Raw genomic sequence first — 20,683 nt, 5'->3', positions numbered from 1 at the left:
TTTGTTCTTTCCTCGCCGGGATTCGAACCAATGCTACTGAGATATCGTTACACCATAAAGCCCAGATGGTCGTGTGGTCTAGTGGGACGGTTACAGTGCAGGCGATTTGGTGTCACGATATCTCAGTAGCATTAGTTCGAATCCCGACGAGGGAAGAACATAAAATTTGCGAAAGCAAATTAACAGATCTAACATTGTTGGGTTGATGTTTAGACGAATTGTATATACATAATGTACACAGCCATGTATCATCATCACTGCTGGTGATCCGATGGATAAATCTGTTGTAGAGTTGTCATTGGCTCAGACATACTTATGACTATATATATATATAAATATATATTTCGATTACTGACTACAAATTGTCGAGTTTTGTGATTAGATAACAACACAGAGATGTCAGTTTATATCCACGAAACTGTCGGGGTATAGTCGAATTTTATTTTACCCAAATCGGAACCTCAACGACGTCATTATAGATAACGTTCCTATGTGACGCAGTCTTACACTATACAGAACACTTAATTATAAATACTAAATGTTGTATCAATTTGCCTTGTATATATGCCTTTTTGTGTTTCTCTTGTTGCATAATTGTTTTTTGTCATATTGGTTAAGATTTGAACACAACGATGAATACACTACTCCTATTATTGACATCTTAACCTATTATGTCTCTTTGTTTTGTTCACACATCGTTGTCAATACAATGAAATTTGATGCGACTGTAATACAAGTGAGAGGTTTAGCTAACAATAAAAGCAGGTTTAATTTACCATTTCCTACATAAGAAAATGCATTTACTTAGTCAGGAATACGACAGTTGTTATCCATTCGTTTGATGTTTTAGGGATTTTGATTTTTTTTAATAGTGTGCTGAACCTCGTTTTTTGCTAAACAAACCTATCACTTATACCCAAACGATATAGTGACTTAATACAGCAGTTGTAATTATATTTCACCCAGATTAAACATTTTGTATTCTTTTCCAGCTGAAATTTCCAATCATATAGAATGCTTTGCATGCAATGATGTACTGATGCCAGAACACTGCAAAAACACTGTGTTATGTGGATTAGACCAAGTATGTTTTCTCACAAATAGTCGAAAAAGCAAAATCAAATTGTTTTAATCAATTGGCGAATGTCGTCCCTTAACTTTTTAGTTTCTCTGAAATTTAACCAAACTTGGCCACACTCTTCATCACAGTGTCTACATGTAGATTGAAAGTGTGTTCGATGTCTGTCAACCAACATGGCTGACATGGCCAAACATAGAATTGAAGAATAAAATCCAACTTTTATCTTTTATCTTGAAAACTGTTTTAAAAAAGTGAAAATTTGATAAACGTAGAAATGTTCAGAATGTTGACTGTCCATTTATATCAAAACTATAAGACGACTTCTGTTAGGAGTAATTGCCCATACATTGAGAATTTTACTATCTGTTTTTCCTGATAGTATATCATCTCGATCTCCATATCAAATAGAGCTCGAAGAAGGTGTAATCTGTACTGTATTACCGGTATTGACCTATATATATCTAGTATTTTTGTATTTGTAACAATTATAATTAACCATATATTTAGGAGTTATTACACAGATATGTTTGTATTTCATAGTTATGTATGGTCATCTTTATTTAAAGACGAGACTTGAGATAGGAAAATAAAAATTTATATTGCAAAAAAAAAAAATGACGAAAATTTAAAACTTTCCTTTGAAAAGCCTGTCACTTTATAACAGAGATGCAAACATCCTTACATATAATTAACTTTGGCAGGAATGTCAACTATCCTTACATATCATTTACTTTGACAGGAATGCCGAACAGATATGAGACTTTTATCTACAAACTACGAATTGAGGTACACACTAGACTGTGGTCCGAAAGCTGTGAGTATATTATTGTTCTGTGGTGTGAATATGTCATTGTTCAGTTCTGTGAGTATATGATTGTTCCGTTCTGTGAGTATATAATTGTTCTGTTCTGTGAGTATACCATTGATCCTTTCTGTGAGTATACCATTGATCCTTTCTGTGAGTATATCATTGTTCCGTTCTGTAAGTATACCATTGATCCGTTCTGTGAGTATACCATTGATCCTTTCTGTGAGTATATCATTGTTCCGTTCTGTGAGTGAATTATTAATTCGTTCTGTAAGTATACCATTGTTCCGTTCTGTGAGTATACCATTGATCCTTTCTGTGAGTATACCATTGATCCTTTCTGTGAGTATATCATTGTTCCGTTCTGTAAGTATACCATTGATCCTTTCTGTGAGTATATCATTGTTCCGTTCTGTGAGTGAATTATTAATTCGTTCTGTAAGTATACCATTGTTCCGTTCTGTGAGTATATCATTGTTCCGTTCTGTAAGTATACCATTGTTCCGTTCTGTGAGTATACCATTGATCCTTTCTGTGAGTATATCATTGTTCCGTTCTGTGAGTGAATTATTAATTCGTTCTGTAAGTATACCATTGTTCCGTTCTGTGAGTATATTATTGTTCCGTTCTGTAAGTATACCATTGTTCCGTTCTGTGAGTATACCATTGATCCTTTCTGTGAGTATATCATTGTTCCGTTCTGTGTGAGTATATCATTGTTCCGTTCTGTGAGTATTCTATTGTTCCGTTCTGTGAGTGAATTATTGTTCCCCAGTGAGTAACTATACCATTCCTCAGTTTTGTGAGTTTATAATTGTTCTGTTCTGTGAGAACATCATTGTTCCGTTTTCATCAATAAGGGATTTTAAACTGTCCATGTTTAAAAACTTAACTAGCTTTTATTTTTTTACGGAATATATAGAAGGTAGTTTGTTTTAATCTCGTTGAATTGTAACCTGTAGCAAGGCATGTAACCTTGAACGACAGTCAGAACAATCTGTTTAATTCTAGAAGAGATCATGTTAACTTGTTAACTTAACTAATGACTACATGATGGAAACGTATAATCTCTCTTATCAATAAACTGATGATATAAACCAGGATGGAAATATTGTATTTGTACCAGACTCGTGTTTCGTCTACAAAAGACTCATTAGTGACGCTCGATTTAAAAAAAGTTGAAAAGTCCATTAAAGTTCGAAGTCGAAGAGTATTGATGACCAATAATTCCTAAAAGTTTTGTCAAAAACAGCTGAAGTAATCTGTTCCTGAGGTACAAAAGCCTTAGTATTTAAAAATGCTAAGTTTTGTAAACAGCTAATTTATAATTATGACCATATCAATGATAATTCATGTCAACACAGAAGTTCTGACTTTTGGGCTAGTGATACCTTCGGAGAATAAAAAAACCACCAGCAGTGGCATCGACCCAGCGGTTGTAAATAAACTCATCATTGATTCCAGGATTTAAAAAATATATTTCGCGTTTCGTTTACATAAGACTCACCAGTAACGCTGTGTCTATTACAGTTTTAATGCCAAGTACAGTGGATACATCTAATTTCGTTGGCACAAATATTCGTACGAAAGATAACGAATCTACATAAATAACTTTGTGTCACACGCTTAAATTATTATGAGAATTATTAAGCGAGGGAATTGACTTCCTTACTGCATAAATGAGTATTTGTTTAAGGTTATATGCACAAATAGGGTTGTTAACGATATTACATGCAACACAGATCTGCAAGTAGACTTTTTAAACTAAGACAACCAAAATCTTTTTTTTCATTAGAACATTTCTGAAGATGTCATTTTTTCTTTAGTCCCGACAATATTCGTTTTGCATTTTTGTACAGTGTTAAGATTTGACCTTATAGATAACAAAATTCCGGATTTTATTGTTTGAATTTGTCTTTGTGAGAATTGTAAAAAATAATTGGAGAAATGCAGAATGATTTATGAAGGTTACCATGGCTAAATTTATGTCTAAAACATTAACAACATATTATTTTAGCTATGCAGAGCGTTAGAAAATGACCAAGTAGCAGATAAGAACTATTGTGTACAGTGTTGTAATAAAAATTACTGCAATCCAAAGCTGTGTGGATTCCTCAGTAAAGGTAAGCTTTATCATTTAACACTTGTTATGTTTAATTTGAAACAAGGTAGATATTGTTAATACAACAACATCTTCTTTTAATATAAATTTCCTGTTACAAATCATTGAATGTTTTTAAAAACTAAGAATTTTTCTTATCCCAGGAATACATTTCCTTAGCCGTATTTAGCACAACTTTTGGGAATTTGGGTCATTTATGCTTTTCAACTTTGTACTTTTTTGGCTTTATAACTTTTGTGATCTGAGCGTCACTGATGAGTCTTATGCAGACGAAACGCGCGTCTAGCGTATTAAATTATAATCCTGGTATAATCTTTGATAACTGTTTACTGAAATACATTGACTTAACATAATGTTGTTCGAGTCATTTATATTTTTATTAATATATCTAATAAAATAGAAATTCCAATGTGACGTCACTTTGTGCGTTGACGGATTTGGCTACCTCGGCTGTGAATTTTTATGTGCTGGTTTAGATTGTTTTAATTTTATAAAAAAATAATGTTTACAAAAGTATGATTTTTTAAATAATAAGGATATTCTTATACTAGGCAGAAAACCCTGGCCGTATTGGGCAAAACTTTTTGGAAATTTTGGTCCTCAATGCTCTTCAACGTTGTACTTGTTTGGGCTTTCGAACTTTTTTCATCTGAGCGTCACTGGTTAGTCTTGTGTGGAGGAAACGCGCGTCTGGCGTATACAATTTTAAACCTGGTACTTTTTGTTAGCTATTATTCGTGAGTTTCTCTGTCCTTTCTGTTCTCCCATTTATTTGTATTGTACTCGTGTCATGTAATGTTGTTATTTTAATGTTATATTTAACATTGCCATAAAAAAGGGGGGTTTGGCATGCCACAAAACCAGGTTCAACCCACCATTGTTTTCTTAAAATGTCCTGTTCTAAGTCAGGAAAATGACCATTGTTATATAATAGTTTGTTTCTGTGTGTGTTACATTTTAATGTTGTGTTTCTGTTGTATCGTAGTTCTCCTCATATATTTGATATATTTTCCTCAGTTTTAGTTTGTTACCCGGATTTGTTTTTTTTCTCAATCGATTTAAGAATTTCGAACAGCGTAATACTACTGCTGCCTTTATTTAAGCCTGTTGTAAATTGTTAATCATCGATAGACAATGGTATGAGTTAAGCCTGTTGTAAATTATCAATTATCGATAAGAAAATGGTATGAGTTAAGCCTCTGTAAAATATCAATCATCGATCATGTCGATTAGACAATTGTATGATTTAAGACTGTTGTAAAAAATCAATCGTCGATAAGACAATTTTATGAGTTAAGCCTGTTGTAAAATATCAATCATCGATAAGACACTTGTATGAGTTAAGACTGCTGTAAATTATCAATCATCGATAAGACACTTGTATGAGTTAGGACTGTTGTAAATTATCAATCATCGATAAGACACTTGTATGAGTTAGGACTGTTGTAAATTATCAATCATCGATAAGACACTTGTATGAGTTAAGCCTGTTGTAAATTATCAATCATCGATAAGACACTTGTATGAGTTAGGACTGTTGTAAATTATCAATCATCGATAAGACACTTGTATGAGGTAAGCCTGTTGTAAATTATCAATCATCGATAACACACTTGTATGAGTTAGGACTGTTGTAAATTATCAATCATCGATAAGACACTTGTATGAGTTAGGACTGTTGTAAATTATCAATCATCGATAAGACAATTTTATGAGTTAAGCCGGTTGTAAAATATCAATCATCGATAAGACACTTGTATGAGTTAAGACTGCTGTAAATTATCAATCATCGATTAGACACTTGTATGAGTTAGGACTGTTGTAAATTATCAATCATCGATAAGACACTTGTATGAGTTAGGACTGTTGTAAATTATCAATCATCGATAAGACACTTGTATGAGTTAGGACTGCTGTAAATTATCAATCATCGATAAGACACTTGTATGAGTTAGGACTGTTGTAAATTATCAATCATCGATAAGACACTTGTATGAGTTAGGACTGTTGTAAATTATCAATCATCGATAAGACACTTGTATGAGTTAAGACTGTTATTAATTATCAATCATCGATAAGACACTTGTATGAGTTAGGACTGTTGTAAAATATCAATCATCGATAAGACACTTGTATGAGTTAGGACTGTTGTAAATTATCAATCATCGATAAGACACTTGTATGAGTTAGGACTGTTGTAAATTATCAATCATCGATAAGACACTTGTATGAGTTAAGACTGCTGTAAATTATTAATCATCGATAAGACACTTTTCTAAGTAAAGACTGTTGTAAATGGTCAATCATCAAAAGGCACTTTTCAAGTAAAGACTGTTGTCGATTGTCAATCATCAATACGATACTTGTATGAGCTAAGCCTGTTTTAAATTATCTGTTATCAATAAGACACGTGTATGAGTTAGTACAGCCCTTGGATGGTGTAAACTTCCCCAAAAAACGTGTATGGTGTAATGGTGTAAGGTGTATTAGTACGATGGTGTAAGGTGTATGGTGCTATGGTGTATGGTGTAAGGGGAATGGTGTAATGGTGTATGAGGAATGGTGTGATTGTGTAACGTGTGATCGGGAATGGTGTGAATGATGGTGTACAATATTTCATTAGTTGAAAACGAAATTCTTTTTATTTTGTTTTTTTTTCAAATTATAAACATAAACAATAATAATAATCTTAATATTGGAAATTTAATTGCATTATGGGTAATTTCGGATCGTGTAGATAGAATGGGTAATGGTGTATGGTGTAATGTGTAAGGTGTATGGTGCAAAGGTGTAACGTGTATGGTGTAATGGTACAAGGTGTTTGGTGTAATGGTGTATGATGTATGGTGTTATGGTGTATGGTGTTAGTGGGAAGTTTACACCATCCAAGGACTGTACTGCTGTACAATATCAATCCCCAATGAGACATTTGCCTGAGTTTAGCCTATTGTAAATATGTTATCATCAATAAGACATTTGTTTGAGTTAGTACATTTACTGCTGTACAATATCAATCATCAATGAGACATTTGCCTGAGTTTAGCCTATTGTAAATATGTTATCATCAATGAGACATTTGTTTGAGTTAGTACATTTACTGCTGTACAATATCAATCATCAATGAGACATTTGCCTGAGTTTAGCCTATTGTAAATATGTTATCATCAATGAGACATTTGTTTGAGTTAGTACATTTACTGCTGTACAATATCAATCATCAATGAGAAATTTGCCTGAGTTTAGCCTATTGTAAATATGTTATCATCAATTAGACGTTTGTTTGAGTTATAGTTATAGTTATTGCTGTGGTAATGTCTGTTTTGCTTTTATTCATGTATAGTTTATCCAATTCCCTTTTAGTATATGATTAAGATGAAATTTCACCTTTTTCAGCTCGACCAGTGATGACGGTCAAACCACAGGATCGTAATGTGTTGCCGGGAGACAAAATAGAACTTCAGTGTCTTATAGCTCATATAGATGGGTTACCTTTCAATATAACATGGACCCACCAGGATGTAAGTTTACTACTTCAGAGTCTTATAGTTCATAAAGATGGGTTACCTTTCAATATAACGTGGAACTACCAGGATGTAAGTTTACTACTTCAGTGTCTTATAACTCATACAGATGGGTTATCTTTCCATATAACATGGACCCACCAGGATGTAAGTTTAGAACTTCAGTGTCTTATATCTCATATATATGGGTTCCCTTTCAATATAACATGGACCCACCAGGATGTAAGTTTACTACTTCAGTGTCTTATAACTCATATAGATGGGTTACCTTTCAATATAACATGGACCCACCAGGATGTAAGTTTACTACTTCAGTGTCTTATAACTCATATAGATGGGTTACCTTTCAATATAACATGGACCCACCAGGATGTAAGTTTAGAACTTTAGTGTCTTATAGCTCATATAGATGGGTTACCTTTCAATATAACATGGAACCACCAGGATGTAAGTTTACTACTTCAGAGTCTGATAGTTCATATAGATGGGTTACCTTTCAATATAACATGGAACTACCAGGATGTAAGTTTACTACTTCAGTGTCTTATAGCTCATTTAGATGGGTTATCTTTCAATATAACATGGACCCACCAGGATTTAAGTTTAGAACTTCAGTGTCTTATATCTCATATAGATGGGTTACCTTTCAATATAACATGGACCCACCAGGATGTAAGTTTACTACTTCAGTGTCTTATATCTCATATAGATGGGTTACCTTTCAATATAACATGGACCCACCAGGATGTAAGTTTACAACTTCAGTGTCTTATAACTCATATAGATGGGTTACCTTTCAATATAACATGGACCACCAGGATGTAAGTTTACTACTTCAGAGTCTTATAGTTCATATAGACGGGTTACCATTCAATATAACATGGACCCACCAGGATGTAAGTTTAGAACTTCAGTGTCTTATAGCTCATATAGATGGGTTACCTTTCAATATAACATGGACCCACCAGGATGTAAGTTTAGTACTTCAGTGTCTTATAACTCATATAGATGGGTTACCTTTCAATATAACATGGACTCACCAGGATGTAAAATTAGTACTTCAGTGTCTTATAACTCATATAGATGGGTTACCTTTCAATATAACATGGACCCACCAGGATGTAAGTTTAGAACTTCAGTGTCTTATATCTGATATATATGGGTTACCTTTCAATATAACATGGACCCACCAGGATGTAAGTTTAGAACTTCAGTGTCTTATAGCTCATATAGATGGGTTACCTTTCAATATAACATGGACCCACCAGGATGTAAGTTTACAACTTCAGTGTCTTATAACCCATATAGATGGGTTACCTTTCAATATAACATGGACCCACCAGGATGTAAGTTTACTATTTCAGTGTCTTATAGCTCATATAGATGGGTTACCTTTCAATATAACATGGACTCACCAGGATGAAAAATTAGTACTTCAGTGTCTTATAACTCATATAGATGGGTTACCTTTCAATATAACATGGACCCACCAGGATGTAAGTTTAGAACTTCAGTGTCTTATAGCTCATATAGATGGGTTACCTTCAATATAACATGGACCCACCAGGATGTAAGTTTACTACTTCAGAGTCTTATAGTTCATATAGACGGGTTACCTTTCAATATAACATGGAACTACCAGGATGTAAGTTTACTACTTCAGTGTCTTATAACTCATATAGATGGGTTATCTTTCAATATAACATGGATCCACCAGGATGTAAGTTTAGAACTTCAGTGTCTTATATCTCATATATATGGGTTATCTTTCAATATAACATGGACCCACCAGGATGTAAGTTTACTACTTCAGTGTCTTATAACTCATATAGATGGGTTACCTTTCAATATAACATGGACCCACCAGGATGTAAGTTTACTACTTCAGTGTCTTATAACTCATATAGATGGGTTATCTTTCAATATAACATGGACCCACCAGGATGTAAGTTTACTACTTCAGTGTCTTATAGTTCATATAGATGGGTTACCTTTCAATATAACATGGACCAACCAGGATGTAAGTCTACTACTTCAGTGTCTTATAGTTCATATAGATGGGTTACCTTTCAATATAACATGGACCCACCAGGATGTAAGTCTATTACTTCAGTGTCTTATAGCTCATATAGATGGGTTACCTTTCAATATAACATGGACCCACCAGGATGTAAGTCTATTACTTCAGTGTCTTATAGTTCATATAGATGGGTTACCTTTCAATATAACATGGACCCACCAGGATGTAAGTTTACAACTTCAGTGTCTTATAACTCATATAGATGGGTTACCTTTCAATATAACATGGACCCACCAGGATGTAAGTTTACTACTTCAGTGTCTTATAACTCATATAGATGGGTTACCTTTCAATATAACATGGACCCACCAAGATGTAAGTTTACTACTTCAGTGTCTTATAACTCATATAGGTGGGTTACCTTTCAATATAGCATGGACCCACCAGGATGTAAGTTTACTACTTCTGTGTCTTATAACTCATATAGATGGGTTACCTTTCAATATAACATGGACCCACCAAGATGTAAGTTTACTACTTCAGTGTCTTATAACTCATATAGATGGGTAACCTTTCAATATAACATGGACCCACCAGGATGTAAGTTTAGAACTTCAGTGTCTTATAAGTCATATAGATGGGTTACCTTTCAATATAACATGGACCCACCAGGATGTAAGTTTAGAACTTCAGTGTCTTATAACTCATATAGATGGGTTACCTTTCAATATAACATGGACCCACCAAGATGTAAGTTTAGAACTTCAGTGTCTTATAGCTCATATAGATGGGTTACCTTTCATTATAACATGGACCCACCGGGATGTAAGTTTACTACTTCAGTGTCTTATTGCTCATATAGATGGGTTACCTTTCAATATAACATGGACCAACCAGGATGTAAGTTGAGTACTTCAGTGTCTTATAGTTCATATAGATGGGTTACCTTTCAATATATAACATGGACCCACCAGGATGTAAGTTTAGTACTTCAGTGTCTTATAGCTCATATAGATGGGTTACCTTTCAATATAACATGGACCCACCAGGATGTAAGTTTACTACTTCAGTGTCTTATAACTCATATAGATGGGTTACCTTTCAATATAACATGAACCCACCAGGATGTAAGTTTAGAACTTCAGTGTCTTATATCTCATATAGATGGGTTACCTTTCAATATAACATGGACCCACCAGAATGTAAGTTAAGAACTTCAGAGTCTTATAGTTCATATAGATGGGCTACCTTTCAATATAACATTGACCCACCAGGATGTAAGTTTAGAACTTCAGTGTCTTATAGGTCATACAGATTGGTTACCTTTCAATATAACATGGACCCACCAGGATGTAAGTTTAGAACGTCAGTGTCTTACAGGTCATATAGATGGGTTACCTTTCAATATAACATGGAACTACCAGAATATAAGTTTGGGTATATGTGACTTTCGGCACACTAATGATAAAGTTATGAGAAGTAAGGTATACCAAAACCGACTTCCACACACTTATGATAATGTGACCTACCGAATTAGACTTTTTTCTGGGTTTTTAATAACACGAACAACACAACGGGTGCCATATGTGGAGCAGAATCTGCCTTCCTTTAGGAACACCCGAGATCACCCCGAGTCTTAAGCTTTCTCTATTAAATATTTTCCTTTGCCTTAAATTTCTCTTTTCTTTTTATTATGTGGTCTTTATTCTGCACGTGATTTCAAGTCCGAAAAGACCCATCCAGACTCAAATATAGATTTATTTCGTCTTCAAGCCATTGTTTCACTACTAAATTGTCTATTCTTCTTACCAGTACACTTAGTACAATCAAAAACTTGATAATAAATTGTTCAAATAAGGTCTTTGAAAATAGTGCAATTAATTACTTTTGGAATGTCAAAAACTTGTTGGAAGAACTTGACACATTGCTTGCTGATATTGGTGATTTTTTACCCTATAAACCACATTGCCTCACATTCTCATAAGAAAAAAATCACACACCTAATTAGATGGGCATTTAAAAAGTCAGATTGTGAATATATATGTTCAAACTCTTTAAGGTCATTTTTTACTACCATTAACAAAAGAACTAGTATGTCAATTGGACATGCTTTGATATTATATCTGCCCTTGAATTTTTACTAGATAACATTTTTGTTCGCTTTGGAGATTCTGTATGACTACGGACCTGGTTTTTTTATTGCTATGAATTACAATTTATGACAAAAAACAGAAAAAATCCATCGAAACAACATCTGATACAAAAAATGAATAATACTTTTAGATATTTGGATGATATATAGGCACTCAATAATAACGTCTTCAGTATGTATAGAAATCTATCCTTTAAATAAAGCTAATACTAACAATGACCACTGCACTTTGCTCGATCTTGATTTTATATCATTAACGGAAAGCTTAATACTAAAATTTATGATTAACGAGATAATTTTTCATTTCCTATCATTAAGTATCCATTTTTAGATGGTGACGTTTCCTTGTCATCATCTTATGGTGTTTATAAATCTGAACTTGTACGATTCGCTCGTGTATGTATCAACGTTTTAGATATTAACGAGAGAAATTTATATATTACTGAAAAATTATTACACCAGGGTTCTCGATATCACAAATTAGTCAAAACATTTACTAAATTTAATGATCGATACTAGGACATCATACGTAAATTTAACTCAACATGCAGACTTCTTATACGTTCTAGTATTTCACATCCAATCTTTTATGGCAATATACTTTATAAAACACAATAATGTCAGTATTCACCTCAGAGGCTAAAAAAACCCTTTAAATTGGCTTATTAAGAAGGAAATAGTTACGATACTGTTGTCAGGTCATTAAAGGGAAAATTCGCGATTTTTTACTTATGGTTTAATTATGTTCATTATGACATAATATATATATTCACAAAGTTTTATCGCTATAATTGCAGTAATAAAGGAGAAATTCAATAATCAATGAAAAAATATTAACAACTTCCTGTAGGTCGTGACGTTTTCTCCTGGTTTTTGCATGCCGGGATTTAAAATACAATCATTAAAAGTCTTGGTTTTAAATTATATTTTAACGTAATCGTAAGCGCGTCGATGACTTCTGCTTTATCTAATAACAAGCCGATAATAAGAAGATAAAACACACAGACGTGCAATTGTACATATTCATGAGATAAATTTTCTATGTTTTAAATTCGAATTTGAATTCAAATAAATTAATTTACTAAGAAATAAACAATTTACGGTTACAGACGGGAAACTTAATTCATGTGTCAGAATGAAATGATATACACCTCTTGTCCTTGATTTATGTCTCATAAAAAAGGGGGACTTAGAAATTAGAAATGGCTTTACCAAAGCATTTTGATTGTCTTTATTAGGCAAAAAAATGTACGAGAATACTTACATTTAGACTTTTGAAACCCATGTAATAATTAATATCTGAAACTATTTGAAGATAACTCTACCGAAGCGGAATATAATACGTACAAATAAAAAAAACTACTGTTGTTTTTTAATCTTTGCACATTAATGATTAATTATTGTTATCAATAATATTGTTCATTTAATTACTTAATTAGTACCTAAAATATGTCTACCGCTTGACATTAAATCTCGGTGTGGTAGGAAACGATTATTACATATAGATTATATTATTTGGATGAGGATTTGAGCTAGTCTATAAAAACACATTAATTAGTTAACATACATTCGAGACCAAATACAGTTGTTGTAATAAAACTTATATTTTAGTCATGCATAACTTTTTGTCCTGTGACTTTTTGTCCGTGACTTTTTGTCTGTGACTTTTTGTCCTGTGACTTTCTGTCCTACATTCGTTGGCATACGTGGACTAGTCTATTTACAAAACTTTTACCCCAATTTATTCAAAATATGTATTTTTTTCTTATGTTCAATGTATACATGTTTATATTTTAAATTGCGCTATAGTTCCGTAACTTTCTACCCAGTCTCGTATAAACGAATCGTCGACAAGTGCGTTCATTTTTTAAATCAATTTTTCTGATATGTTCCACTCTGTCCTTCACTATTGACAACGAGTATATATTACATTTTCCCAAATTCACCCTTAGAAAAAATATTTAAATAGATTTTAATTCCATCAAATCTTATTTTTTGGGGTATTATTTATATTTTTATGAATAATATTCTTTACACCAGAAATGTTATTTATAAACAAGCGTATGAGTTTAGTAATGACAAGTAAGACAGACTTGTATAGTATACATCTGATAGTTCAAATTGGAAAGTTATGAGTTATCGGCCATGTACACTGATCAATACCTGCAGAAGTGAAATGATGCATGAACTTGCAAGCCCGACAGGAAATCGCTTGAATACCTGGACGTGTCACCTCACACCCCTCACAATACCTTTGGAAGTAATACCTTTAGCAATGCTGGTGATCAGATGAGGGAAGATCAGAATTTATTTGAAAAAAGTTTATTACTTTAAAGAATTATGAACAAATTAGATTTTCGAAAACAATTTTCACGGAACACTTATTTATGATTTCAACTTTGACTTTTTACCTAATTCCAATATTAACAGTTTAAAAACAACAGACCATGGTAATTAAAAAAAAATAAGAATATTTTCCGTATCAAGTTAGTTAGTCGGATAAAACAACCGTACGAGTGACAAGATATCGACATGCATTTACGACTACATCGGTTACTGTCGTTTTGTTCCTTTGTGGTTTATAGACATATCGTTGTTATTAATCGAGAAAGAAGACAAAATGGCCGAACGCAGAGAATTGATACTCTAAATTTAAAATCGATGGTGATCGCTTATCTAGCGGAATAAAACTTTAATATTTATGAATTTGAGCATTTTTATAAAGAATGAACATAATATCAATTTTTGATTTTTTTGCGAAGTTTCCCTTTAAAGATTCCATATTTTGGCTTTAATATTGATTCACTGATAAGGTCTTTGCATCGAAAGTGATCACATTTAAAAAAAAAACAGTTGTTGGCATGACCCGGGTTATGTTCTTCTCATATATGTTATGATGGTATGATACTAAAACCCTAACGGGAGGTTATGTATGTGATACTCATATGATGAAGACATTATCTTTCAATCAGTTTGAAATGTTTGACTGTCCCTCTGGTATCTTTCGTCCCTCTTATAACTGAAGTCTGGAGCTGACATGTAAGTTAACTGCTAGTAGTCTGTTGTTATTTATGTATTATTGTCTTTTTGTTTATTTTTGTTTGATACATCTCACATCAGACTCGGATTTCCCTTGAACTGAATTTTAATGTGCGTATTGTTGTGTGTTTACGTTTCTACATTTGCTAGAGGTATGTTTAACCCCGCCGCATGTTTGCGCCTGTCTCAAGTCAGGAGCCTCTGGCCTTTGTTAGTTTTGTATTATTTTTAATTTTAGTTTCTTTATCACTGAAGTCGTGTATGTGTTTGTTTGGGGGTCAGTTTAAGGACGGCTGCGGATCGGGAATTTATCGCTACATTGAAGACCTATTGGTGACCTTCTGCTGTTGTCTGTTCTATGGTCGGGTTGTTGTCTCTTTGACAAATTCTCCATTTCCATTCTCAATTTTTATCCCATGCATTCTCCCATAATTTGGATGATTTAATTAACAATATTTTTTACTCACAAATTCTTTATTATTACAGATGAATCCATATTAAAATGCAGACGTCAGCTCACATTTGTTAACATTAATAAGTTTATTTCAAATTTAACGACACGAAAAATACTTTTTGTTAAACGAACTGTATTTTTTTTTTACTAAACACAACTATGTAAATATTTGTATAGGATACCATTCACAGCTATGTAAATATTTGTATAGGGATACCACTAATTCTATTTTTAGTCAAATAAAGTTGTGACAACACCACCTGTTCAGCTGATGAGTGAAAGCCAAATTCTTGATATGACTATAACAGCTCAACATTATGGCTACTGGACATGTTCTGCTAGAAATCAAAATGGTGTAGTTAACGCAACTGCTCTAATAAAACCACCTGTACCAAGTGGATAATGCAGTAATCTTACATCGTAAGTTGAACCCCATTTTTACAAAACATCCGCTTTTACTGGAGGTTTAGTTAGATCTCTTACATCGGAAATATTTGTGATTTGACTTATAAATGTTGTGTTTTTTATTTCCATTCCATTTTTAATTCTATTTTGTACCTCATAAATTTGCATTTGAAACCATCTTTTTTCCCCATAGAAAACACTACTTTTTGAGAAAATAACCTGAGACCTTTATCGATCCGTGTATTATACCCTTTTTAAAAAGTAAAATCACAAAAATAATGAACTAAAGTCCATAATAACATGGCAAAATCAATTAACAAAACAAATCAAAAACGAATGGACAGGAACTGTCATATTCCTGACTTGGTACAGGCATTTTCAAAGTTTCAAATTCATCACTTGCCGAATTGTGCCGCGATTTCGCGGTTATCTTCTAGTAATGAATACTGAATTTGAAACCGTAAGGTATTAGGCTTATTTAACTCCCTTGTAAGGTTTATTGATAGCTGCGAAATGTCCAGAATATATTACCAGCATTTGCAGGACGATAATATGATCGCATATAAAATTGATAAGTGAACAAACCAAACAGGTATTCCAGTTATAAATGTTAGGGACACAGCAGTCAACATTATGTTATATTTTAAGCACTATTAACAAATATGTCAACAAAAAACCTCCAAAAAAGACACATAGATAAAGCTCATAAAAAACCATCAGTATCAATTATTAGACTATAATCGTAAGTATACAAAGTATTTTTTACATGTTGTAAGAACTTAATTATATAATTGCACCTAATGTTGAAATCGGCTCTTCTTTCCACATGCATTTAGTTTTATTTTATGTCTCAAATCAGTTCAATATTAAAATGTTTCAATTTAAATACCATATCATACTGCTTCTTTTCTTTTTCAGATGAAAACAAAACCAAATATCAGGTGTTAATATGTATTCAAATTAAAGTTATAAAGTCATGAACAAATATGAATCGTGTTTGTTTTCGTCAGGTTACCTCACGCCACGCCTAACGTACACCATTGAGGAGTCATGACTGACTTAAAAGTATTTTTTAATAGAACTAATTGAGAATAAACAATCGAAATACTTTCATATTTTTCATACATAACAATAAAAAAAAAAATAATAGCAAACGTACTTCCACATACCGATATATACTATAGGGTTTAATAACGATACTGTTCAATTATCAAGGGTATGTCAGTATGCATTAATTGGACATTAGGAGCAAAATAGAAAACTACAAACGTATCAATATAAATGTGTACAATTCATTAGTATTACACTAAACTCGAATCGACACAGTTGGAAAATTAAAAATCAATGACAAAATTGAAAATCAAGAAGTGTCAAAACTGACCAAGGATATAACATAAACGGTACCAATTTTACTGGCTAAGATACGCATTTTAACAAATGATGTCCCATCAGTGATGGTATTTGAAAAAATCAAAATCTAGTGCGAACATTTTGGGTCTATAAATCCAAAACCGAAAAATCAATCATGGAAAAATAAGGAATCTATAACATTTCAATATTTGATAACATTTTACAGCTTACCATTTCAGTAACACAATATCTTAATGTTTTTGCCTGTTCCATATTTTACTGGCTACTAGCCTGGGGATACATTTCCATGCTATCAGTCCGCAAGCAGACTATCGAGTGCTAATTAATCATGTTTCACAAAATTAGCAAGTGCAAATATTGACAACCAAGTCTCCTCCGTGATACTTGCTACAAATATGTTTACAAAATACAAAAGCTGATATAAACATTGCTATCTGTAATTAGAAGCACAATAAAGTAAATTTTTGAAATATTCAAAAAATTTATTTTATAGTAATTATGTAATCTATTGACTCATATCTAAATCTATATGTCAAGATCAGATCAACAAATTAAATTGGTCAATGTACACAAGTGTTATAAGCGAGAGGAATAGCTAGCCGTAAAACCAGGTTCAATCTACCATTTGTTGTAGATTTCCTGTAATAAGTCAGGAATAAGGTATTTGTTATCAATAACTTCGTGTCTATGTATTTTGGCATTTGTTTTTCTTAAATTATAGTTCGTATGATTCTCTCGGTTTTCCATGTGTTTGTTTTCTCTCAATTGATTAATGACTGTTGAACAGCGGCTGCTTACTGTTGCCTTTATTTACATCTATATTTAAACCTCTGAGTGGAACTTGTCCTACCTCCGTGACAATTATGTTTTTATCCTCATTTCCCCCTCCCCCCCCCCAAAAAAAAAATAATAATTACACACATACGGTAGTAGCGGTTACACTTACCTGCAGAGAAATATATGCTTATTATCATCTATAGATATTTAGTCATTGGATTGAACAGGACTATTCATTTATCTATGGTATTAGACAGGTGTATTATATGTTTTACAACTAGTCTGTTCCTATACTAATGCACTACCAACATACATTTTAGGTTAAACCATTATATAATCATTGGAACATTCTAATGTCCTATTGGACCAATCCCATTCTACAGTTTTATCAGAATAACTATGGTCTACTATTTGAAATGTTATATACTAGTCAACAAAAGACACGATATAAGACACAGATTATATTTTACCGTTTAGTAGATAGCAATAACAACAAGATAGAATGTGTTTTTTAGGTTTTATATGACACACCTATTTAAATCCAATCACAGTCATAATGTTACTTGGTGGATATCGGTCCATTCCTGAATGAGAGCTTCACACAAACGTAACCTTGTAGGGTTTCCAGTAGATCTGTTCTTTCTAGAACATGTTTGCCGTGTTGATCCTATAAATGTTTAATAGGAGTAAGATCCGGAGATGGTTCTGGCCACGGAAGAACTAGAATATAATTTTATTCAAGACATAAAAAAGGCGATGCGGTTTGATTACCATTAAACAAATCTCCACAGGAGACCAAATAAACATAATTGATATCTAGAAGTTATCAATCGACCTTCAAAAAGCCTATACTGTATAGTCAGCTACAAAAGGCCCCAAAGCCCAAATGTAATACATTTCAAAAGTGAAAACGAACAGCCTATTCAATGTGCAAAAAAAAGGAAACAGCAACAAACGACTTACATTGAATTACAGGCTCCGTTACTGGAACAGTCTCATACATACATAATGCGACGGGGTTAAGCAATTCAGCTTGATCCTAAACTTTTCCTAATCTGATAGTCAATACAACTCCTTGTCATCATGGTCATGTGTACCATGGAGCGTTACCCTATTGAAAACATTGTTGAAACTGCGTTGTCGAATAAAAGGACTGACAATAGGACCAAGGATTTCATTCCAATACTGAATTCAAAGTTTCCATTAATGCTTTTTATCTGTGTGCGTCCATTGTGACATAATTCACCCATTATTATTACACCTTCGCCACCACACAAAAATTGTTCACCTTGCCTTTAATCCACCCTACTGCGTCCATCAGTAAAACGGAAAGCAAATCGAGATTCGTTTGTTAACAGGATATGCTGCCAGGTGTATAATTTCTAACGTCGACGTGCACGAGCCCATTAAATTTTTGCAGCGCTTTGACGCTGTTAAATGTTCGGTCCTTTCGTAGGATACCTCATGGATGCAGTTCCTGCGCTCTAAGTCTTCGACAAACTTTCGGACCCGCAATTCTGTTCTTGTCACTACTAGGTATTCTTCGGCCCGTATTTTTTTGGCATCTAATGTACGGTTTTACATGTATATTTGCAATAATGTGTCAGATGTATCTCGCGGTATCTACGTTATGACGTCTCATGGAGTCTACCGATAAGAGGTCTATCATTTGTTGAGCTATTTTGCCTCAGACGAATCATCAGTCTTTTTTCTTTACACACAATCTTTATTTCCATCAGTAAATATAAATTAATTAATAAAACATCATTAACGGCGAACTCGATTACCTAACGGAAATGTGACATTCAGGATTTTCGTCGTATTTGATCTGTAATATTTAAAACAAAAAAGAATTAAAAGACATATTTTGTCGTTGAAATAAACTTATACAAAATCTTTTAATTGAAAATATAAAAATATTGACAATATTAACTGTTTATCGTTTCTTTGGTTGATTAGTATATATTGTACTTAATGAATGACACAGTGTATATTTGATAACAGTTTAGTTGAGTTAAACAAAGGCGAATAGATAAGGTGTTACTATTTTGTCACGAAAAGCAGGTATCATGGACGGTATGTATTTAAAATGTATTTATTGAAATTTTCCTCTAAACAAAACAAATTGATGTTATGTAGCTTCACTAATGCTTACACATGTCATTCATTCTGCTACTGTAGTTTCGTGAAGATACATAGTTAGCACCTATAACTATTTTCGCAGAAATGTTAGCCTTTTTGGGGTTTTGCGTTTAGGTTCTTGGTGGTTCTTCGTTTTGTTCCGACTTCCTTTACTGCCCTTTATGTATGTTTGTGTTCGTTTATGTAGCAGTTAAGTGTTTCTGTTGTTCCGTTGTTTCCTTAGGTTTTTGTTTTGTTTTTAATAACTAGATTTAAGACTTCTTAAAAACGGTATACTACTGTTGCCTTTGTCTACTGATAACAATACTTATTTGTTGGTTTTTTATGAGTGAATTATAATGTGTCATTGATACGTACATAATTAAACGGTAATACCCCTTTCCTCTCTTTCGCAAAGGAAGTAATATACTATTTTTAACCTAGGTAAAGTAAATCGATAGCATATGCATCGAATGTTCTCAAAACAACTTTCTTCATTAAACCGAGGTTGATCTTAGATAAACTTGAAATCAGCAATTTTTATAACATTGCGCCATAACAGTCATTTGCTGGGAAACTTTTGTAGCGAACTCATCAACATCATTCATTCAACTTCTTTATATCGTATTACATGAGTTATATATAAATGAACCTCCTTGTATCAATATTTTGCGTTTTTTGTACGAATTTTTAATATTTCTGAGAGAATGTCGGACACATTGTGACAAAATTTGTAAAACTTCTCCAAAAATATAATGCGACGTAGTAAGATCTCTATCTTTTCAAGATGAATCAATAAAAAGAGTGAATTA

At 32.9% G+C, this 20,683-nt stretch overlaps 2 protein-coding genes across 2 annotated transcripts in view; both read left to right on the top strand.

Moving 5' to 3' along the window:
- Positions 1–16,586, top strand: part of LOC139496457 (uncharacterized) — a 35,721-nt gene extending 19,135 nt beyond the window's left edge. The window contains exons 6-11 of the mRNA XM_071285077.1: positions 993–1,084; positions 1,821–1,895; positions 3,907–4,012; positions 7,405–7,529; positions 15,433–15,617; positions 16,521–16,586. Of these exons, the coding sequence (XP_071141178.1) occupies positions 993–1,084; positions 1,821–1,895; positions 3,907–4,012; positions 7,405–7,529; positions 15,433–15,600 (566 nt within the window). The 3' untranslated portion in view covers positions 15,601–15,617; positions 16,521–16,586. The remainder of the gene's footprint in view (positions 1–992; positions 1,085–1,820; positions 1,896–3,906; positions 4,013–7,404; positions 7,530–15,432; positions 15,618–16,520) is intronic.
- Positions 16,587–19,769: 3,183 nt separating this feature from the next.
- Positions 19,770–20,683, top strand: part of LOC139496456 (uncharacterized) — a 42,865-nt gene continuing 41,951 nt past the window's right edge. The window contains exon 1 of the mRNA XM_071285076.1: positions 19,770–19,826. Coding sequence (XP_071141177.1) covers positions 19,820–19,826 — 7 coding nt within the window. The 5' untranslated portion in view covers positions 19,770–19,819. The remainder of the gene's footprint in view (positions 19,827–20,683) is intronic.

This window comes from Mytilus edulis, chromosome 11 (assembly GCF_963676685.1).
Source record: "Mytilus edulis chromosome 11, xbMytEdul2.2, whole genome shotgun sequence".
Classification (NCBI taxonomy): Eukaryota; Metazoa; Mollusca; class Bivalvia; order Mytilida; family Mytilidae; genus Mytilus; species Mytilus edulis.
This window is presented reverse-complemented; position numbering and strand designations above follow the sequence as displayed.